At 57.1% G+C, this 21,305-nt stretch overlaps 11 protein-coding genes across 11 annotated transcripts; 5 read left to right on the top strand and 6 right to left on the bottom strand.

Annotated features, from left to right (window-relative positions):
* Positions 1-172: 172 nt before the first annotated feature.
* On the bottom strand, positions 173-1,318 carry F5Z01DRAFT_639167 (uncharacterized protein; the record flags this gene model as incomplete). The annotated part of the gene is made up of 2 exons (XM_046262426.1): positions 173-1,258; positions 1,313-1,318. The coding sequence occupies 2 exons, from the start codon at positions 1,316-1,318 to the stop codon at positions 173-175; spliced, it is 1,092 nt and encodes a 363-aa protein (XP_046115492.1).
* Positions 1,319-1,959: 641 nt separating this feature from the next.
* F5Z01DRAFT_663093 (succinate dehydrogenase iron-sulfur protein) lies at positions 1,960-3,226 on the bottom strand. The gene is made up of 3 exons (XM_046264010.1): positions 2,713-3,226; positions 2,510-2,661; positions 1,960-2,450 (listed from the first exon to the last, which is right to left on the bottom strand). Exons 1-3 carry the CDS (start codon positions 3,071-3,073, stop codon positions 2,124-2,126), a joined length of 840 nt encoding a protein of 279 aa, XP_046115491.1. The 5' UTR covers positions 3,074-3,226; the 3' UTR covers positions 1,960-2,123.
* Positions 3,227-3,496: 270 nt separating this feature from the next.
* On the top strand, positions 3,497-4,295 carry F5Z01DRAFT_676757 (RNA polymerase III subunit Rpc25-domain-containing protein; the record flags this gene model as incomplete). Its single annotated transcript, XM_046265282.1, has 5 exons — positions 3,497-3,508; positions 3,569-3,667; positions 3,719-3,815; positions 3,868-4,018; positions 4,073-4,295. 5 exons carry the CDS (start codon positions 3,497-3,499, stop codon positions 4,293-4,295), a joined length of 582 nt encoding a protein of 193 aa, XP_046115490.1.
* Positions 4,073-5,499, bottom strand: F5Z01DRAFT_663084 (integral membrane protein DUF106-domain-containing protein). The gene is made up of 4 exons (XM_046264009.1): positions 5,233-5,499; positions 4,789-5,183; positions 4,580-4,741; positions 4,073-4,527 (listed from the first exon to the last, which is right to left on the bottom strand). Exons 1-4 carry the CDS (start codon positions 5,277-5,279, stop codon positions 4,346-4,348), a joined length of 786 nt encoding a protein of 261 aa, XP_046115489.1. The 5' UTR covers positions 5,280-5,499; the 3' UTR covers positions 4,073-4,345.
* Positions 5,500-5,575: 76 nt separating this feature from the next.
* Positions 5,576-6,284, top strand: F5Z01DRAFT_639164 (microsomal signal peptidase 25 kDa subunit-domain-containing protein; the record flags this gene model as incomplete). The annotated part of the gene is made up of 2 exons (XM_046262425.1): positions 5,576-5,612; positions 5,662-6,284. 2 exons carry the CDS (start codon positions 5,576-5,578, stop codon positions 6,282-6,284), a joined length of 660 nt encoding a protein of 219 aa, XP_046115488.1.
* Positions 6,285-6,438: 154 nt separating this feature from the next.
* F5Z01DRAFT_639163 (Dos2-interacting transcription regulator of RNA-Pol-II-domain-containing protein) lies at positions 6,439-10,105 on the bottom strand (the record flags this gene model as incomplete). The annotated part of the gene is made up of 4 exons (XM_046262424.1): positions 6,439-7,425; positions 7,474-9,671; positions 9,720-9,782; positions 9,832-10,105. The coding sequence occupies 4 exons, from the start codon at positions 10,103-10,105 to the stop codon at positions 6,439-6,441; spliced, it is 3,522 nt and encodes a 1,173-aa protein (XP_046115487.1).
* Positions 10,106-10,602: 497 nt separating this feature from the next.
* F5Z01DRAFT_627166 (uncharacterized protein) lies at positions 10,603-12,876 on the bottom strand (the record flags this gene model as incomplete). The annotated part of the gene is made up of 2 exons (XM_046261526.1): positions 10,603-12,471; positions 12,547-12,876. The coding sequence occupies 2 exons, from the start codon at positions 12,874-12,876 to the stop codon at positions 10,603-10,605; spliced, it is 2,199 nt and encodes a 732-aa protein (XP_046115486.1).
* Positions 12,877-13,111: 235 nt separating this feature from the next.
* On the top strand, positions 13,112-14,639 carry F5Z01DRAFT_269719 (uncharacterized protein). Its single transcript, XM_046258674.1, has 2 exons — positions 13,112-13,338; positions 13,395-14,639. The coding sequence occupies exon 2, from the start codon at positions 13,402-13,404 to the stop codon at positions 14,551-14,553; it is 1,152 nt and encodes a 383-aa protein (XP_046115485.1). The 5' UTR covers positions 13,112-13,338; positions 13,395-13,401; the 3' UTR covers positions 14,554-14,639.
* F5Z01DRAFT_663074 (putative F1F0 ATP synthase assembly protein Atp11) lies at positions 14,611-16,085 on the top strand. Its single transcript, XM_046264008.1, has one exon. The coding sequence runs from the start codon at positions 14,792-14,794 to the stop codon at positions 15,917-15,919; it is 1,128 nt and encodes a 375-aa protein (XP_046115484.1). The 5' UTR covers positions 14,611-14,791; the 3' UTR covers positions 15,920-16,085.
* Positions 16,086-16,209: 124 nt separating this feature from the next.
* Positions 16,210-18,344, top strand: F5Z01DRAFT_663072 (putative phenylacetyl-CoA ligase). The gene is made up of 4 exons (XM_046264007.1): positions 16,210-16,592; positions 16,656-17,686; positions 17,743-17,917; positions 17,975-18,344. Exons 1-4 carry the CDS (start codon positions 16,496-16,498, stop codon positions 18,304-18,306), a joined length of 1,635 nt encoding a protein of 544 aa, XP_046115483.1. The 5' UTR covers positions 16,210-16,495; the 3' UTR covers positions 18,307-18,344.
* Positions 18,345-18,449: 105 nt separating this feature from the next.
* F5Z01DRAFT_676749 (Alpha/Beta hydrolase protein) lies at positions 18,450-20,627 on the bottom strand (the record flags this gene model as incomplete). The annotated part of the gene is made up of 1 exon (XM_046265281.1): positions 18,450-20,627. One exon carries the CDS (start codon positions 20,625-20,627, stop codon positions 18,450-18,452), a length of 2,178 nt encoding a protein of 725 aa, XP_046115482.1.
* Between the last annotated feature and the right edge of the window lie 678 nt (positions 20,628-21,305).

Raw genomic sequence — 21,305 nt, 5'->3', positions numbered from 1 at the left:
CAGAGTAAGAGTCAAGCTAAGAATTGAAAAGCAAACAAACTGAAAGCACAACACTGTACTCCGCCGCTGATGAATAATTGCAAAGTCAGACCCCCGCAATGCTTCACAAACTGAATGAGAGACGTCTCATAAGTGATTCGCTCTGATGAACAACGCCGTGTGGCTCCCGTTCCTACCGTCGTCCGCCCAACAACTTCTTCTTCCTCTCTTCCTTTTCCTTCGCCAGCTTCTCAAGCAGAGCCTGCTCGCGTGCATCATCCTGCCTGGCCATTCGCTCGGCTTGTCGCTCTTCAAGATCCAATTCATCCAGGCCAGCCTCCATATCAGACGACCCATCCGAGTCGTAGTGGTACCGTGGCCCACCGACTTCCTCTTGTTCCTCATCATCATAGTCAATGAAGTCATCCAAGTCCTCGTCGTAGTCTTCTTCAAACCGCGATGTCTTGTAACCACCAGGGCGAGACGGTGCCCGGTTGAGGAGTGCGCCACCTCTCGGGACAGGTTTCGCCTTTTGACCGGAACCAGACGGCGTAGCAGCTGTTTTGGGGCGAGCCGTGCCGGTATAGCCAGTAGTCGCTTGTGCTGCTTTTTTGAACTTCTTTTCTGGTTCTTCGTTGCGTTGTCCAGGACCTGGCTTCCCAGCGACAGGCTTTCCACGAGCTTGTAGCCTACCGCTCACGGGAGGTCGTTCCCCTGGCTTCGAAGTACCCTGATATCCCGAAGGTCTTGCGCCCATGGCCGGCTTTTTCCCGACACTGCGCGGCTCAGGCTCCGCTGGTTTGGCCACGGCGTTGGGCTTCTTCTCCGCTTTCTTGTGCTGAATCAACCCCACCTTGCCCATCGACGATTGGGCCATTTGTGCTCTCGCCATAATCTCCGCGTAGGATCCCTTCTTTGGAGCTTTGGCAGCTGGTGATGGTGCTGCCGCAGGGCGGGATGGCGCAGCTGGCTTTGTGACCCTGTGCGTTCCCTGTGCGGGTTTCAGCACAGCAGGCTTATTCACGTTGCTATTTCCGTTTCCGTTCGAGGTGCCATTCAAAGGTCGAGATGCAGCCGAAACATTCCCATTCTGCCGGACAGCGGCTGCGTTTCCGTTGGGGCGATCGAGTGGTCGTGAAGGTTGACTGTTGGGGGGGATCTTGCGTGCGATCTTCGGGGCAGGCTCGTGAAGGTCGTCGGCTTTGCGCTTGATCGAGGCAGCGGTGCCAGTATTGATGACCGGCCGGTCCCCGCTGATGGAGGCCAGCAGATCCGTAATCTAGATTGCGTTAGAATCAGACAACAGTATAGCTAAGTTGTGGACCCTGCGTACCGGCATGGTGACTCTTGCGTGGGTGTTTGGAGATGCAATGTCTTCGGGGAGCGAGAGCGATGCGACGTAAACACAACAAGATGCCGTCGCCGATCCTCCACTATCCTCCAACTGAATATCGTCTGTAGGATATTGATGCGATGTTTAGTTCGATAGTTCGAGTGCGATAACCGGGATGTTATCTGTGGCTGTACGACCGCTGACTGTGATACCGTTTGCGATGCGGAGTCGAGTAGTCGGCACGGAGACGTCTCAGTATTAGGTGACAGGGAGCAGAATTAGGAGACGAGGTGCTCTGGAGGAAAGAGAGTGCAAGGAAGCAAAAGTAGCAAGCGTGACCAGACAGCAGCCCGTGAAAGCAGGAACAAAAGAATGACCTGGAGACGAGGCCACCTTCATACCCGTGACTCGTGGGGCCTTTTTTTGCAGAGGCCAGCTCTGGAGTCTAGACTACCTGTGACGCCACAGGTAGCCTTGGCACGTGAGAGTGTGGCTGAAGCTGTGAGCTTCGGGTGACTAAGCAGGCATTGAGCAATAACCGAGGTTTCATCATCGATTTTGAATAGGTGGATCTTCTTGGGTCTTGCAGCCAATCGTAAGCGCTCGATTAACGACTCTCTTGGAGATCACGAGCCGAGTCGCGCATGATACGATGATGAATGTGAATTGCTCTCTCTGGTTTGGAGCAGGCTAGGTATAATCCTACAGAAGTAGCTAAAATCACAATAAGGCTAACAAACGAGAATATTTTGATGACCAATGCCAGCCGCCGTGACGCCTCCCTCCTTCTCAATGTCTAAACATCATGTGCTCATGCTCCGAGAGCCATCTGCTTCTTGATCTCGGCAATCGCCTTGCCGGGGTTCAACCCCTTGGGGCATGTGCGAGTGCAGTTGAGGATAGTGTGGCAGCGGTACAGAGACATGGAGTTCTCGAGGTTGGTCTTGCGCTCGGCGGTGCGCTCGTCACGCGAGTCGGCGAGCCAGCGGTAGGACTGGAGGAGGATGGCGGGACCAAGGTACTCCTCCGAGTTCCACCAGTATGAGGGGCATGAGGTCGAGCAGCAGGCGCAGAGAATGCATTCGTAGAGACCGTCCAGCTTCTTGCGATCCTCCTTGGTCTGGCGGTACTCCTTGCCCTGGGGTATGTTGTTAGTAACCGAAGTCGGCTATATGGTCATCCCGAGGGAACACGTACATCTGGCGAGGGCGTGTCGCGCTGCAGGTAGGGCTTGATGGACTTGTATTGCTTGTAAAAGTGCGTCAGGTCAGGGACAAGGTCCTTGACGACGTAGGTGTGCGGCAGAGGGTAGAGCTTGACATCGTCCTTGGACTCGGTAGGGATGCGGCCTGTACTTGGTTAGCCCGGCTCGTACAGTTTATTTCTAGCCTGGGACATACAGAGACACGCAAGGGTGTTCTGGCCGTTGATGTTCATCGCGCAGCTACCGCAGATACCCTCTCGGCAACTCCTTCGGAAGGTCAAGGTAGGGTCCAACTCATTCTTGATGCGGATGAGCGCATCGAGCATCATGGGTCCGGTCTTGTTGAGATCGAGGGTGTACGACTGCATGCGAGGCTTCTCGCTGGGGTTCTCGGGGTTCCAGCGGTAGATCGAGAAGGTCTTCATCTTGGACTGTTCCTTCTCGGCTGGGGGGTCGTTGACGGTGGCCATGCCGCGCTGGAGCATGGTGCTCGTCGCGGGACGGACAGCAGAGACCCTGCCGAGGACTCGAGGGGCGGAGGAGCGGAGAGCAAACATTGTGGCGGTTGAATCGTCCGAGTATCGCGTGATGCAAGGAGAAACTGGCGTTTGCGAAAGAGAGATGTCGAGTGTCGCGGGAAGGAATGTATCATAGACTCTCCCGAAAATGGATTACGTTCGCCTGTGCCCGGATTGGTGGCGCTGGGGCGACTCGGAACTGAGGGCGGTGAGTCGGCTTCTCGATGACGCTAGGGCGAAAATGGTGGAGTGGGTTAGCGCGCCGCTTTCTGCCATCCCATGCTTCAAGGTTTGGAGCGTTGGCGATGCAAAGTGAGAGGTGAGTTGTGCATATAGACGATCATTCCAGTAGTCCCGTTGTCGCGGTCCATATCTCACAAAGTCTGGATGTGATCGATGAGCCGGAAGTAGACGAAACCCTCTTTTGCATTCGCGCCTCTCAGCGCGCGGACATCTTTCACCATGTTCATTCTGGTAGCGCAAAACCCCTTCAGTATCTTACATGAACACCCCGACTGACAAGTTTCGCTATAGACCAAGTTTGCCGACCTGGTCACTATTGAACCCAAGGACTTCTCAAAGAAGAGCATAGAGGCTATAGAAGACAACATCAATGCGAAATACTCCAACAAGGTGGGATGCGCCCGCTATCTCGAAAGTCGCAGCTTGCTAAGTTGAGTGCAGGTCATCCAGAAGATTGGCTTGTGTATATGTCTCTATGATCTTCTGTGGGCGTCAGAAGGTCTTATTGGCCATGGCACTGGCATGGTGAATGTGAACGGTTGGTCTTAGCCTTTCTTTGCTGTGGCGTGGGTGACTGACCGAGGATGTAGTTGAATTTCGCATGGTTGTCTTCCGGCCGTTCAAAGGAGAGACTATGCTGGGCAAAATCAGAAGCTCGACGCCATTCGGGATCCACCTGAGGACAGAGTTCTTTGATGATATCTTTGTGCCGTATCAAGAGCTGCCGGCTGGCGCGGAGTTGTAGGTCTTCCCACAAGTGGCACGCATTCCGTGTACCGGAGCTGACTCGAGTAGCAACGTGAGTGAGCAGCTCTGGGTGTGGAACCTGGATGAGAACGAGCGGCTTTACTACGACAATCACGAGATGGTCAGGTTCCAGGTGATAGACGAGGAATGGCACGACCAAACACCGGCGGGTCCAACACAAGCGGAGGATGCAGCACTAAAAACGCCGTACAAGCTCAAGGGGAGTATGGCGGCCGATGGGCTAGGTGTTTGTCTATGGTGGGACGGTTAATGAACGTGGAGCGGACGGGAAAGCCGATCTATTTATGTTTGGCCTATGTTCTACGCCTTCTTCAGACTCGCCAGGAGACGGCCCTCGACGTCGTCCAGGACAGAATAGTGGTCCACCACGGCCAGGTTCTCGGCCTCAGCCTTGAATTGCTTGTCGGGGTCTTGGCCAGGACCACCCATCATGGGGTTTGGCATTTGCTGGGCCTGCATCTGCTGGTTGAGCTGACTGGCAGCTGCTCGGAGTAAGTGGAAGTCAAACGAGTGAGGGGCCATGCAGGCACATACCGTTGTCGTTACCCAGGAGGAAGACGTAGACAAACTGAAGACCAAAGATGCACAAGAAGTACCAACTGATGCTAGACATCCATCTGGGATCCATGTCCTTCGTCTGCACGCCTGCCTGAAGCATGCTCTTGAACTTGATGGTCAATGGGAACGGGAGTTTCACTACACTGTTAGCCTAGTCGTATCTCCAAGTGAACAGCGATACCTACTGGTTACGTAGCCGCTGAAAAAGGCGTTGATCCAGCTCATGATCAGGGTGTTTGGGATCATCATGGCCATATTGTTCTTCATCATGCCCATCATGCCGTCCATAGCACCGGGGTCCGACATGGGGTTCGCTGGGGGCTGGCCCTTCTTCTCAGGCTCCTTCAAGAAATCGCCATTCTCGTAGGCCGAGATGAGGTAGTCGCGACGGCTCTCAAACGACTTCTTGGAGAGAGAATGGTAGTTGGAGCGGAGTGCTACGCCGCGACCGAGGGATCGCTGTTCACGCATGGCCGGGGCGTCCTGCTTTTTCGGGGCCGTCTGGAGGAGGACAGAGGCGTAGTGACGCAGGACACCGGTCTGGACCATGACAATCGTGATAGGAATCAGAATCCAGTAACTGTCGTGGTCAGTCGAGATCTCTCCGGTGGTATCTTGGTCGGAATTACAAGAGCTGGGGATCCCTGTGAAGGGTCTGCACAGGTATGTCGGCCATTTTTGCGATTCGATCGGCAGGCGGCGGGAATTCTGGCTGCGAGTTGAATTTGGATCTGGCGATGGTGCGGAACTGTTTCGAGGGGACGTTGCTGAAGCTGCACCCCGTCGTCGTCGGCGGAGGCGGCTAAAGTACGCTGACTAACCTTAGCTTACCCCTGCAAATGACAGCTTTCCACACGACGCGCCCGCGGCCCCACGAACCCTTCACTTATACAGGCCATTGCTGTCCTCAACTCCAACCAGCACATTATTTCCACCACCCAAGGGGCCTGACTACTCAAGTTTTCATAAGAGATGGCTGCCAACAAAGTCAGCCTCGCCAATTTGGCTGGTAAGATCAGCATTATTTTCCACTGACGATCGCTCTCTGACGCTCCCAGACCTCAAGAATGCCTCCGACGATGCGATCGCCAACTACCTCAACTCCCTCTCTTTCAAGCAGTCGCACACCATGACCGATGTTCGCCTCGCCATCGGATATGGTGCCTTTGTTATCGCCGCGGCCGCCGGTGGCTGGGATTACTATTTTGGCTTCGAAAACACCAAGCTCTACACAGCCATCGCCGTCGCCGTGTACACGCTGCTGCAAGGCGCGTTGGCCTTCTGGATTTCTTTCGTGGAGCACGGCACCGTATACCAGGGCCAGGCGCCCAACGGCGGGCAGAAGATTACCATTGCGAGCTTCAACGCGAAAAAACACGAACCCTTGTACAAACTGAAGGTGACGACACAGCCAGCGTCAGGAGGCAAACCCGAGACCATTGAGCTGGAAAGGTCGTTCACGGAATGGTTTGATGAATCGGGCTTGTTTGTCGCAGCGCCTTTCCAGCGGTTCCTCGCGTCAAGTATTCCGGTCGTGGGCAGGGCAGACCCCAAGAGGGTGAAGAGTGAGTCGAGGGACTTGCTCGAGGGCGACTCGGATCTTCTTGATGCGGTGATGAGTGCAGAGGCAGAGACAACGGGCGCCGACAAGAAGAGTGGCGGTAAGAAGCGCAAGGTGTAAAAGGTTTCGCATATTTTACTGGAGTTCAAGCGATATGGCAGGTTTCATACAATGTTGTTTTCGTATCCAGAACGCCTCCAGTCTATGTGCCAAGCCCCCTTTTTCCACGTTACTCGTTCGCCTACATGGATACCTCCCAACTTTCTATGTACCATCATCTCAACTCCTTCCACGCGGCTCTCGCAGCTCGCGCCAACTTCCTCACATTGCGGACTGGGTTGCCACAGGCCAGTGTCAGCTCGCGCTCGACCTTGGGCGCGGAGGGCACCAGGTACCTCGACTCGAACATCCTCGGTAGGCCGCCCATAATTTCCAGCGCGGCTTCGCAACTCTCGGCTTGCGATTCCACATCGTCGGCTGACGCAGACGTGTAGCTCGCAGGCAACCATTCCGGGGTAACATGTGGCTTGCTCGAGAAGGCGGCCGTGCAGATGGCGATGATGCTTGCCAAGTGCGACTCGCCTTTGGCAGAGGCTTCCACGAGGATGTTTCGCAGAACGTGCAAGGCAGCCACCACATCCGGGCCTGAGCCAATGGTCTGCGCTACAAATATGGCTATGCGGAGGATGCTCTCGGCGTCCCCTTCGTAGATGGAGAAGGGCATGTGCTTGACCAACATGAGCGTGCCGATGCTCAGGTTCAACCTGATGACTCGATCCTGTACTGAGGAGTCCTGGCCCAGCGCTTGTGGTGTCATGGGCTTCGCCAGCTCAAAGTAGAGCTTCTGCATCCACAGCGGCTTGACAATGGCAAAGTTGTCTTTTGTGAGAGGCTTTTGAGGGGCGACGACCATCTCCAGGCGACGAGACAGACTTTGGCCCAAGGCCGAGGACTTGGGCGATTCTCTTAGCAGACGCAGTAGCCCTGAGGCCTGTTTGCCGCTGTATCGACGGAGCATGCCAGCTGCAATCGCAAAGATGGATGTTGCTTTGGTCAACGTGCCATTATCCGCCTCATTGGCCAAGATCACCTCCACTTGCTGGTTGATAATCTCCATCACTGGCTCTACTGTCTCAAGCTTGTGCTTATTGGCAAGGATGGTGAGGATAGCGCGCAGAACGAAAGCGGTTGTCGGGTCTGCGGACGACGCGTCTGATGTCACGCTTTGGATGAGGATGGATTGAGCCACGCCAGCGCCATACTACAATTTGGTTAGCAGAAGCTCGTCCATAAGTAAGTGGCATCTCACCAATTGTGCAACGGCCGCAGGACGTAGTGCCTCCAGGATCCCAAAGGTGAGAACGTTCAGCCTGGAGGTAGCTATCCAGCTCCATTCAGATGGTTCAACCTGTGTACCCGCTTGCGGTATTGTCACTGCATCCTCGCGGAAGAGGTGCATGACGAAGGATGATGCTTTGAGCGACAATTGCTCCGCCTCCGAGAGCTCGTGGACCACGAAACCAGCGAGTCCACCCAACAGATGAAGCAGCTGGCTTGATGCCCCTTCTTCCATGGTCGCGAACTCATCGCTCAACTCGAGGCGCGTGCCTGAAGGCTTCGTAGCCCTCTGGTACAGCTGACGAACAAAGTACAAGCTGATGAGCAGGAAGTCTGTCCTCACCTGCCCAGGCGATGCAGCTGCAGTAGCCTTCGCTGGCTGGGCGTGAGGGTCCTCAAGGCCAGGGTATCGCTGTGCGATAGACGAAATCCATTCGCTGTCAAGGGCTGTGCTACCAGCGGTCTCAATGCTGGAGCATGCATCGCGAAAACATCGGACAGCAGCCTGAAGGCAAGCAGTGAAAGCGCACCGAACGGACGCACTGCTCTTCTCCTCAATGGAGGCAATGAGCTCAAGGTACATAGCCTTTGTGATGAGGATGAAGTTGTCGAGTCCCTGGGAAGGGACAGCCGGCAGCTCGGAGCAGCCAACATAGGCGAGCAGAAGGCCAAGCGACTGGACAGTCGAGACTGATTGGGGCGACTCGGTTTTCCGGGCACTGCGGATGATATCCAGGCCACGACGCACATGGGGCACGTAGGCAGAGTTGTATGAGGTCACTGAACGTTGAAGGGCCTTTGTCGTTTCGCTGGCCAGCTCGTCGGAGGCCGTCGTTCGATTCTGGTCTTCGTTGATCCTCGTTTGCTCGATGATACTGAACAGTGTGTCGCAGATAACCAGGCACTTGTCTCCGGGCAATAGGCGAGATGCATCTACATTTGCCACGGCTGTCGATTTCGCAGCCTTTTGGCATACCAGGGCGCCAGCCCCCTGCACCGCTTGCGCGGCGAGTTTGTGGTCGTCATACGAGGCTTCAGGCTTGACGGCTTGCTCCAGAGGCTTCTTGTATACATCATCGTACAGCGACGTGAAAACTGTGTCAATGGCTGCAAACTCGCTCCGCTCTTGTGGTCCCATGTCTGTGCTGACGAGAAGCAGGCGCGTCTCCAGCATGACATGGAGTATCTTTAGTAAATCGCCGCTGTGCCCAGGTCCTTTCGGGTGTCGCAGATTCTCCTTGACATGAGTGATTGCCGGGGATGCCATGAGAACGAATGCAGAGGGCGTCGCGCTCAGCACGCTGACCAGGAGCCGCCCAGCTGGCGCTGTGTAGACAGCGTTTGCGAGATCATTTACACAGTCCCTCGTCACGGTCAAGGCGTAGTCTCTCAGGTTGTCACCCTTGAGGCGTACAGCCAGGATCTTGAGAACCTCGAGGGTAGCCCAGATGGTATCCTCAATCTCGCCATTGCGCACTTCGTACTTGAGGCTGCTCCAGATGGAGTCCACATAGGGATTCACCGTCTGCTCTGGGTTTTTGTAGGCTTCGGCACAAGCCTTGACTGTCTTCAAGATGTCCACCTTGACGTTGACGGTTACGCCCTCCCCTTGATCCAGCTTGCCGAGCAAGAAAGGGAAGGTCAAAGGTGCAAGCTTGTGTGTCGACGTGAAGCATTTGCGAAGCTGTTGCTTCAGCTCCTCCGGTGTAATTCCACTCGTCGATGTGCGCGGCAGCGTGATGGGAAAATACGCTTTGAAGGTGTTGAAGACTTCCTCAATCATTTCCTGGCTCGGCTCATATTCCTGCAGGAAAAAGGCGAGCACGTCGAACCAGACCATCAAGCACGTCGGATCTCTCTCATTCCGGCACAGGGCTAGTAGGTCGTTCATGAAACCGGAGGAAGCACCGTGCTTGTACTGAAGGTCACTCGCCACAGCTGGGTTCGTGATCAGCGATCGCAGGAGCTCGAAGACTGACAGGCGCGTCTTGGCCAGTTGGCGTGAGAAGTCGTCCTTGAGAGTGCATATTTTCTGGATGATATCATCGGCACTAGTTGGCTGGAATGATTTCATCTGTGTGATCCGTGAGAGAGCCGTGGCCGAGGCGAGGACGCCAGCTTTGTGATCGACGTCGAACATGGCACCAAAGAAGCTGATGAGCAGCTTGACTGGCATTGATCAGTTTTGGGTTGTTACCATGAACTCTCGATACACACCTTGACTAGGTTTCAGGACTTCTGGTCCAAGGAAGTCCAGTGATCTTGATAGAAACTCCAGGGCTGTTAATTCGTCAGCTCTGAGGCTTTCTGCATCCGCCAGGTCGCATACCCTTTGCCCTGCCTGTCCAGTCGGGTGTCTCATTATCACCAGTGGCCTCATCGCCATTGCTCCCTGGCATCCATGGCTGCACAGCCTCCACCCAGCGAGCTACTGGATTTGTGTTTGCTGGTGCCGATTGGAGTTCTTCTGCGGTTAGCGCAGACCTTTCAACCCTGGGACTTTGTCGAGCGTTACCTGATGCCGCCTGCTGCGCGAGGGAAGTCTGTTTCGCCTCATCGTCCGCCAGCACGAACTCCAGTGCCAGCTGCCGAAAGTCGGCCATCACACGGTGAGGCTGATCGAGGACGCCGAGTCTGAATGTGGATTGAGGCAATGATTTCGCAGTACGGTTCTGTATAAATGATGTCGCAGTCTGGTGAGTCTAGCGATATCTGAGCAAAGTTCATTGCATTGTGACCGAGCTCGGAGTTGAACATTCTCATAGCGGCCAGTCGATGGTGGGGCAACGATGGAGGGGCATCAAGTGCGGCGTAGATTGTGGTGGGGTGCGAATTGCCAATCTTGTGACTGTGTGCTAGCATTAGTAATTGCACGAATGCAGCTCGTTGATGGATTCCAAGGGGCTATACCGCCAAGGTTGAGTCTTCAAGTATACTATGAAAGCCTTTATTGGAAATACGATATGCAATCAAATCATATGCTGGCTATACAGACTGCCCAGAGGTAGAAGATGATTTCCGTCCTGCTCTATGCACTGTATCGATGCGTCATAAGTATAGGGTAGGCACCAAATGTAGAAACCCCTACTGCACGCCCTGGTCAAACGATTCTGTCTTCAGTCTTCAACCTCAAGAGTGTGTTCCAGTCCGCGAAAGACAGGTCCGAGCCTGCGTCCATCCACTGCCAGTCCATCGCGTCGTCCATCTCCAGCAAAGGGTCCCAGTTGAACACGGAGTCGGCCCCGAAGTCAAATGCCTCCCACGACATTTGCAGCCTTGAACCAGACGCGCCACGCGCACTATTTGTCCCTGGAGTGTCGTTCGTCAGGCTGGGAATGAATGAAGCAGCTCCATCATCCAGGCTCGACGCGTTCTTGGAATCAACCAGAGCCTCACCTGGCATAAGATGGCCACCATCCCTCTCACTGTTCTGACTAGGCTGTGTCTCGCTCACACCGGATTGTCTATGAGCGGCATGTTGATCTGAGTTCCTGAGATCTTCAATGTGTCTTTTGACGTTTTGACAAATGGGTAGTTCCTCCTCATCGGGCCCCAGGGTGTCTGCAATCTGCTGCAGTGAAGCCCAGGCTCGTTTCGACTCATGATTCCAGGGCCTACCGCGGCGCAGGGCTTGCAACGTGAAGAGCATGGCCGACCAGGGCACATGCCCTTGCAGCTGCCAGCGCCAGCATTTCCACTCATCGCACGTCTTGAGTGCCATGGTCGTGTCCATCAGTGTCGCTGCACAGTCGAGTGCTTGGGCAAGGAGGTCCTCTTGATTCCCCCCTTGCGCCAGCCGCATCTGCCGCCGGCACATGGCGAATTGGACTTGTGAAAAGAACAGCAAGACCAGATGATACACAAACTCTTGGAGTTTCGAGTGCTCGCCACTCTTCTCCGCAAAGTACGTCTCGCATATCCGTGCGCGAGCGTCTGGGAGAAGCTGTTGCTGGCTATCGCCGCTGTCCTGAGCCGCGTTTCTCAGGGTATGCGATAACCGCCACAGCTCGCAGCGGATGAGGCAGACTGTGACATGAGTGAATCCGGCGCCACGGCTCGGCTCGTTTACTTCACCACTGCAGGGTTCTCGTGTTGTGCCTGTTGACGGAGAAACAGACAGCTCTGGGACGTCCTTGTATCGAACCCTCGAGTCAAGGACGCAGACATGCCACCACAGCCGCCGTCGCGTCTCATGGTCCGCCGATACGGTTGCAACACGCCTCTCTGCGTCAGCGGCCGGATCTCTGTGCAGACCCATTGATATGGCCCTCCGGACAAGAATACTCGTCATGGGCCCCGCCAGCTTCGCGGCCCCCAGCTGCGGCAGGATCGTGACATAGATCACAAAGGCTTGGACGACAGCTATAGACCCCGTAGTCATAAACTTGGCCGACGCGAGGGCCTTTTCAGCACCCAGTCGGAGGCGCGCCAGCAATCGCGGCTTGGAGACGCCAAAGTTGAGCGCGGCCTCCTCCTCGTCCAGCGACACAATGGCGGCCAGAGAGACGGCAAACATCAGCGCCTCGGTCTCTGGGTCCAGCGCGTGCAGCTTCCCCTTGATCCCTTGCACCGTCTTGGTTGTGGCGGCGTGGTCGAGAATCTTAACAAAGGGGTCAACATTGTCGCAGAAGACTTGCCAAATGAAGAGCATTTGTGAGGGCAAGGGTGAAAGGTCGTCCTCGACGCTGGTATTGGCAAAGACATTGCTGCCCAACACGAACCCCTGATGATGACTCCGTACGGCCCCGTCTACGTGGCAATCAGCTTCAGGCACATCTGCGTGCTCCTCAGCTGCCTCTTCGACGTCGGCAACGGCTTGGAATATGTTGTCCACCTCCGTGCAGAAGATGGACCAGAACCCCTTTGCTACACGCAGGCCCCCGTTCGACTCCGTGACGAGGTTGCCAAAGTCCTCGGTTGGGTCATTGTGTTTCTGCCAAGACGCCGAAGCATCACTTCTCCCCTGCGTCTCTGGTCCCACGCTACGAGGATGCTGGCCTGCCGACAGTTCTGCGTCACGCTGTAGGCGCAGCGATCGCCAGACATTGGGTGTGCCTGCGTCCGCCTCGTCCGCCCCATCTTCCATCTGCCCCGCCATCTCGGTGACGACCGCCTCGAGTCGTCTCAGACGACCCATGAGCTCCGCCTGCTTCTGGGCGGGATTCTTGGACGAGGTAGCGTCCCGACTGCGGCGGGGGATGCGGCCGGTGACGGGGAAGTGGCACTCAATCTTGCTGCGGACGCAGTTGGAGCAGGGCTCGCGACGCTCACATCGAAGTTTGCGGCGGCGACAGTTTACGCAACTCCATATCTTCAGGTCATCTTGGGCTGCTGATGACTGATCTGTTGCGCTGGGCGCTGTCGTCTCTGACATTTCTCGAGGGTGCCCAGTGCCGACTGAGGTGCGCCCTGCGCTATGGCGTCCTTCAACTGGGAAGTCAGACTTGAATCGGATATCAATTCTCGGGCAGTAATAAGTAGTAGAGGGTTCAAATTTTGCGATACTCTGGAAATTGTCGAGTCGACGCCCGCCAGGTGATGTGCGATGAGTGAAGGTGGAATCTCGGACACGGAGCTCGGCCCTGGGTCAGACGGCCGATGCAGGCGCATGTAAGCATACCACATCGGCCTCGGACGCGGACTTGGCCTGCCCAGAGGAGGGAGTGATGATTCTCGCTATTAGCGCACATTTGTCGTTACTGTAAGGCTGAGATTTTGTTCATTTCTTTTCGAATCAGCCCTGAAAGTTGGTGACCCTTCGGTCTCGGTCGTTTTGAGCCGGTCGTGGCAGTCTATAAAAGTAACCAGCTCTGTCTGCGTGTCTTCTTCTTACTAGGTCACTGAAACACTCACCATTTTGTTCTCATTCTATGCCATACTGATACGACAAAGGTTCACAATGCCCAAGACAATCGTCATCCTCGGGGCCGGATGGGCAGGCCTCCCCCTAGCCCACAAGCTCCTCAAGTACACGGCGTCCAAGACAGGCCTCAAAGTCGTTCTGGTGACGCCCAACACGCACTTTTTCTGGAACGTGGCTGCTACACGCGGCATCATTCCCGGCGCCATCCCGGACGAGCAGCTCTTCCTCCCCATCAAGGAGGCCTTCGAGCAGTATCCGTCAGACAAGTTCGAGCTGCTCCTCGGGTCGGCAGAGGGGATGACTCCCCAGGATAGCACTGTAGCTATCAGAAAGGAAGATGGCACAGTGAAGCATCTGCAATACGACCAGCTCGTCATTGCAACGGGCTCTCGCGTCACCAGTGGACTGCCTCTCAAACCCCTCGGCGCCCATGCGTCGACGCTTTCCGCATGGCATGACTTGCAGCAACGAATCCAGGCGTCCAAGTCCATCGTCATCGCGGGCGCAGGCGCCACTGGTGTTGAGGTAGCTGGTGAGCTCGCCGCAAAGTATGGCTCGAGCAAGCAGATCACCCTCGTCATGTCCGAGAGCCAACCTCTGAGCAACCAGGGAGGCACCCTTGCGTCCGTCCGCCGCGTCATTGACGCCGATTTGCAAAAGCTCGGCGTGCATTTTGCGCGTGAAGCCCGTGTCACGGATGTTACGGACAGTGGCAGCCACGGCCAGACCATGGTTCGTTTGTCGAACGGTGCAGAGCTCACGACAGACTGCTATCTGCCTCTTCACGGCATCAAGCTCAACACATCGTTTGTTCCTGATGACCTTTTGGATGCCATGGGTAATGTCAGCCAAGAACCTACGATGAAAGTCAAGGGCACCAAGAACATTTGGGCCATAGGGGATGTCGGATCCCTCGAGACCAAGCAGTTGACGGTCACGGATGCTCAGATCATCCACCTGGCATCGAACCTTGACGCGGTCCTCACGGGCAGTGGGTCACCGACGCCGTACAAGCCCACTGACAAGACCATGCTGTTTGTGTCGCTGGGCACCAAGTTTGCGACTGGCCAAATTGGGAGTTGGAAGCTTTTTGGCTTCATGGTGTCGTGGGTCAAAGGGAGGAAATTGTTCGTGGACACTGCCGAGGGTTACGTCGGTGGAAAGCACCTGCGACATGCGGCGATGTAACTTGATTAAATAGGTAGATTATATTTCTTGAGTATCATGTATAATAAGTATGTCGCGCGAAAACAGATCCAGATGTGAAAAAGGTGATGTGTGCGGGAAGCCTCGCTGATGGAACTAAAAGACGATACAGGGTAGGTCACTGCACCCATGACGCAGACGCGCCAAAGATTTCAACTACCTAGGTAGCTTGACCGATCAGAGACTCAATCTGTTCCATCTCTGCGCAAAGTACGTCGCCATGGCTTCGATACGCACACCAATCCTCCGTCACCTGACGCAACCATCTCTGCGCGCAGCGCGCTTCATCACACACCAGCGTCGCTGGGCCCAGGTGCACGATGTGCGCTTCCTAGCCACGACCCGTCCCTCGCAGGACGTGCTCGACCGATATCGCTCGAAACTCGACGAGAAGGCACAAAGCGAAGGCTTCGAGTCCATCGACAAGCTCAAGTCTGCCTATGCCGACAAGATCCGCGAGGCACAAAAGAGGGACGCGGCCGACTTCCCGATCCCCCAGGCGCCCGAGACGCCCGTGAAGCAGCCATTCCGAGGGCCACTGCCTGGGCTCGAGACACCCGGGGAGGCTGGCGAGGCCAACGGCGGCAGGATCCCACAGGCACCAGAGACACCTGTGACACAACCCAACGTCGACAGTCCCCTGGGGCAGCCCGAGATCCCCCAGGCGGACGGCACACCCGTCACGCAACCGAACAAGGGCCAGGATGCTACGCATCAGGCGGCGCGCAGGGCGTCAGGTGCCGACAAGGCCCAGATCAAGATGCTGGACGACTACATTAACGTGGAGAAGGTGCGCGACCTGCCCGAGCCGGAGCTCACGGCCATCTGGCGACTACGCCACGCGCAATCAGAGCACAAGCTGTGCGCCGTGGCCCCGGCCGCCGCGTACCGGACCATGGAGCAGGCGGCGAGGGAGGCACCGCAGTTTGTCCTCCCCGTGCCGCACGAGGGCCAGGGGGCCGAGATTCACTTTGTGCAGTGGACGTTTGACGCGCCCTCGCGGACGAGCACGGTCCTGTTCACGCAGCTGGCCGAGTACAAGGCGCGCGGGGAGTTTGCGCAGCCCCACACGACGGTGACGCACCACCTCGATCTCGCAGACGATCGTGGCCTGGTGTTCATGCAGGGCCAGGTCATGGAGGGACGGGGCATCCAGCCCGAGCAGGCCAAGTGGCTGGTGCTGTGCCTGCAGCGGTTCTATGGGGGGTGGGAGGCGGGCGAGGCCGAGATCCAGGGCGAGAGGAAGCAGAGGGCGGAGGAGCGCAAGAAGCTTCTGAGCTGGTTTGCGAGTGGTGACGAGCGCTTCACCGTGGAGAAGCTGCTCGAGGAGGCGGAGAGGATGGGCTGATGGGGGAGAAGTGCATAGATCTGCGTCTTGGGCTGCTTACTGCCTGCTAGACGACCTACTAGTAGTACCTAGGCCGCCTTCTGCACATGTACCATAATACCGTAAAGAACATATGCTAGGCAACTTGAATACAAGACTTGCTTGGCTGAAGCAAAGCATGCTCACACTTTACGTTCCCCAACTGTCAATGACGTCCGTGATCGGACCAAGTCATGTATAGGGTAGGTGACGATCATACTCCCTGCTCCCTCCTCCCGAGTCCCCGCATCTCCAAGTCTCAAACTCCAACCCGCCCCCAGCTTTCATTCCCCGTATATCCGTAATCTGGAGAAACTAGGACAAATCCGTGCTCGACCCGCTGTGGCCACGAGCAGTGCCTCGGCTTCTTCTCGATGAACACTGAACAACAGGCAACGGCTTCTATCGGCGGGGGGGAGAGGCTGTCCAGCGGCTCCAGCCATGAGCAATCACCACCCCTGGTCCCCCTCACACACGCCCGATCTCTATTTGTCTTCCCTCCCTTGCTGTTTCTTTAATCCTTCATTCTTGGCTAGAAAGTAAACATAGACAGGCGCCATGGTCATCACATCAAGGTTCGCGGACGTCCACGTCCCAGACGTCGACCTCTGGTCACTGTACATGGACACACCACGAGACTACCCCGACAACCACCGTACGTCAGCGGCAGGCAGAGCTTCTGCTTTTCTTCTGGCGCAGACACGCTGACATCCCACAGCCATCCTCATCGACGGCGACACCTCCATCTCCTACACCCGCGCGCAGATCAAGGAGTACAGCATCGCCCTCGGCCAAGGCCTCAAGCACAACTTCGCCTGGTCCAAGGGCGACGTCCTCGCCTTCTACACCCCCAATGACATTGACACGGCCATTGTCAACCTCGGCCTGCACTGGGCCGGCGGCATCGGCAGCCCTGCCAACCCCACGTACACCGTCGACGAGCTCGCCCGCCAGCTGCAGGACAGCGGCGCCAAGGCCATCGTCACGCAGACACCCTTTCTCGAGACCGTCCTCGCCGCCGCGCACAAGGTCGGCCTGCCCAAGGACAGGATCCTCCTCCTCGGTCGCCAGACGCAGCAGGGCTTCCAGCACTGGCGTGACATAAACGCGGACGGGGCCTGGGTCAAGCCGCGCAGGACACAGGTCGACCCCAAGACCGACCTCGCCTACCTCGTGTACTCGTCCGGCACGACGGGGCTGCCCAAGGGCGTCGCGCTCACGCACCGCAACATTGTCGCCAACTCGGCCCAGGGCTACGTGCTCGACCCCAAGGGGCTGAGCTGGGACTATGACGCCCACCTCGGCGTGCTGCCCTTCTTCCACATCTACGGCCTGTCCGTGGTGCTCAACGTCACGCTCATCACGGGCGCGCCCTGCGTCGTCATGCCAAAGTGGGATCTGGAGAAGGCCTGCGCGCTCATCCAGAAGCACAGGCTGACCTTTCTCTACGTCCCGCCGCCCATTGTGCTCGCGCTCGGCAAGCAGCCCGTCGTGGACAAGTACGACCTGTCCACGCTGCGGTGGATCAACAGCGGCGCGGCGCCGTGCGGACGGGAGCTGGTTGTTGCCGTGTGGGAGCGCCTCAAGGTTGGTGTGAAGCAGGGCTACGGCCTGAGCGAGACGAGCCCGACCATCACGACCCAGTTTGCCGACGAGTTCTTCCGCTTCCAGGGGAGCGTGGGCAAGCTGCTCCCCGGGATGAAGGCCAAGATTGTGGACGAGGCGGGCAAGGAAGTGCCCCTTGGCGAGGTGAGTGTTCTTTTCTGAAGTCCTGGTAGCCTAGCTCGACACTGACATATACACAGTCTGGAGAATTGCTCGTCAAGGGCGACAATGTCTTCTCTGGGTACTGGAACCGCCCAGACCTCCAGGAGGGCACGTTTGATAAGGACGGCTGGTTCAAGACGGGCGATGTCTTCAAGGTAGACGACAAGGGCAACTTCTACATTACGGATCGCATCAAGGAGCTCATCAAGTACAGTACGTTCCCCTCTACATTCCTCTCTCCAAGCGAGTAGTAGCACTGACACCGCACAGAGGGCTTCCAAGTCGCGCCCGCCGAACTCGAGGAGAAGCTCCACGGCCACCCGCAGGTCGGCGACGTCTGCGTGATCGGCGTCTTCAACGAGGAGGAGCACACCGAGGTGCCCCGTGCCTACATTGTGCCCAAGCCCGGCGTGGCGCCGAGCGACGAACTGGCACAGGAGATTGCGAGCTGGCTGGCCGGTCGGGTGGCGCCCCCGAAGAAGTTGCGCGGTGGCGTGCGCTTCCTCGACGAGATCCCCAAGTCACAGAGTGGTAAGATTCTGAGGAGGGTCGTGGCGCAGATGGTCAAGAAGGAGGACGGGGCAGTCAAGGCGAAGCTGTAGATACTATCGATATACACATATACTTCAGAATTCAAACACTGTATAGATGGGTATTCTTCTATCGACATGCCATGATCATCCCAAGACGCCTCGCTGTGTAGTAGGACAACTAGATAGTCTCCAGCCCTGTATTATGCACTCTTTCACTCACTCGAATCATTAGAAGACGACGCGACCTCGTTCGCATCCGGTGACCAAGACTCTACATGCTCACACCCCTTGGGCACCCGCACCTCGTCCCGGACGTGGCACGTCTTCCACAGCGTCTCGGCCACCTCGCGGAACACCTGCTCCTCGGCATCCATGGCCCAAATAACGTCCAGATGCTCATACTCGTCAATGACCTTGCTGTGCACAACCTTGACATGCGGCTCCCGTCCACTTTGCAGCCTACGCAGAAGCTTCTTGCCGTCGACTAGGTCGTCGTTCCCACACACCCAGAGCGCAAACGGCGGGACCTGCTCATTGTACCACGCCGTGCCGCCCGGCGACTTTTGCGTCTCCGGGGGGAGCGTCGCGCCGCTGTCGCCGGATGCGTCGCTGTCGACGCGCTCCTCCTCGCGTATGACGTCCTTTGTGGCGAGGATGCATTTGTGTCGCGCGAAGCACTCCCGGCCGAGCCACCAGCGCATGCTCTCCGCACTCACGTAGACGGGCGAGAACTGGAACATGCGGTCCCGCAGGCCACGGTCCCAGCGCGTGTCGGACCAGTTGAACAGAAACGAAAAGACCTTGTAGCCCATCCAGCCGTACAGGCCCGAGGGGAGGGTGGCGTGCATCGTCATCATGAACGGGATGAAGGCGTGGATGCCAAACATGACGCGGAAGAAGGCGGGCGATATGATGCGCATAAACTTAAAGTACATCTTGCCGATCAGCGGGCCGGCGTAGGCGGCGGGCGCCAGGGCGCAGAACACGGTGATCTTGTCGCCCAGGTCCGGTCGCTGCTCCTTGGCCAGGGCCACCAGCGTCTGCGTGGTGCCCTGCGAGTGGCAGATGAGGCCGACCTTGTCGAAGCCCGTCTCGGTCAGGACGCGGGATATGAGGGCGGGCAGATCAAAGACGCCAAACTGCCGAATGTTCCAGCACCACATGCGCGGGTCAGAGTACTCGAGGAGCACGTGCCGGGGCGTGAAGCCGCAGCGGTTGTTGCCGAGCCAGACGTCGTAGCCCTGCTTGCAGAGCCAGAAGGCTAGGGATTGCTCGTCCGTACAGCAGTACGCCCCCGCGCTCTGGAGCAAGCCGTGGATGAGCAGGACGGGAAACTTGGGTTTTTGTTGGGGGTTCTTGAGGCGTTTCCCCTGCCGCTCAAACACGGTTGGGCCGAGGTGCTCGCGGCTGTCCTCGCTCTGGCGCGTGTACTCCTTGGGGTCGTAGACGTGCCAGAGCTCGATGATGAAGCCGTCCTCCGTCTGCACGCTGAACTCCTCCACGTCGAGACCCACGCGGCGCGCGTAGTAGCCGGCATCGCAGATGACGGGGTCGCGGCCCCCCTCTGTCGGTGGGAACTCCTCGGCCGTACCCTCGCTGTCGTCCTGTGCCTTGTTGTGCGGACCGTGCTGCTTCTTCCACTGGCGGTTCTTCTCGTCGCGTATCCTGGCCCTGCGCATCTCCTCCTCGTAAAAGGGCCTGCGCTTGTCAATGTTTCGAAATGTGAGTTTATAGAACCACTTCTTCATCGCCGGTGGTATGCTCGTGAACAGCGCGCCCAGCACAATGACCAGCAGAAACGCCAAGCTGAGGAAGAAGGACGCCACCCGGAAGAAGACGCATTGGACGTCTCTGAGGATGGAGGAGGGCCCGTAGAGGGGCAGCGGTGGGAAGAGAGGATTGGTAGATGACGGGGGCATCTGCTTCCTCAGCGTCGCGCCCGCTGATTTCTGCAGGTTGTGGCCCTTTTGCCCCTTGGGCACATGGACGACCTTGTGCTGGCCCCTCGGCTTGTCGTCGTCCGTGTTTGACACGCGCTCCTTGGTCTCGTCGCCCTCCTTAATGTCCACCGTCTCGGGCTCGTCGCCCTGGAGCTCCTCCCGCAGGATGTTGAGCTTGTGCGCCTCCTCCAGCGGCACGCCGGGTAGTCGACCGCCATCGGTGGTGACGATGACGGGGTCCTGTGGGGTGACGAACTTGGCTTGTAGCGCGACGGGCGAGGAGGACGAGGCTGGGTGCTCGTGGGACAGCTTCTCCGACTGACGGGCAAAGTGAATGGCCGACTTGGCTTGCTCTTGGAGGGAGAGGCGCTTCGAGTTGGGGCTGGGCGATATCTCCCTGTCGTCGTCTTGGGGCCGTTCAGGCTGTGGTTCGTCTATGCTGTCGCCCATTGTTCTTCGGTGCGCGGCTGTGTGTCGGGGGCTAAAAGAGGAGATGAAAGAAGCAGATCTCGCGACGCAGTCCACAGCGCAATGGATGCGCTAGGACGACTGGATGTATTGCAACATTGTGCGCGACAATGTTGCTGGCAGACGATTTGGAGGATGCAGTCGATCGTTTGTTAATCGTTATCGGGTTGTGGGCCTTTAGGCGGGTGCCTTAGTGGAAGCCTGCGAACGGAAGCGCTAAAGCCACTGCGTCATAGGCGCTACGTTAGCGGAGGGTAGTGTCCCCGCCAGCGGGTTGTGGGGGCTCCATGTCACTGGAGGCTGAAAAGTTGGCGAGAAACTTGGTGGTCAGTTACCCCCGCTGGTGATGAATTGACTTTGCATTCGATTCTGCTGGAAAATTTCGAATGCTTCTGGAAGCCAGTTGGAACACGCCCATCCTGGCTGGCTACTAGTACGGAGAGTGTCATAGCCTCAGAGGGAGCAGCACACAATCACGATCTCTTCGATGTGGATGGTGGGTCATTCCCCAGCCTCTACAGCTGGACTATCGCTGGCTCCAAGCCTCCAACCTGGATGTTCCAAGATATGTACAGTGATGGTGGGTCTGCGTGCTTGCGAATTCACATGTCACGCACGGGGCGTAGCGTTTGCTCCGTGACGCAACAACAGCTGTTGCAT

Source organism: Emericellopsis atlantica, assembly GCF_019669845.1.
Source record: "Emericellopsis atlantica unplaced genomic scaffold F5Z01scaffold_26, whole genome shotgun sequence".
Classification (NCBI taxonomy): Eukaryota; Fungi; Ascomycota; class Sordariomycetes; order Hypocreales; family Bionectriaceae; genus Emericellopsis; species Emericellopsis atlantica.
Note: the sequence above shows the minus strand (reverse complement) of the source record. Positions and strands in the feature narration are given on the sequence as shown.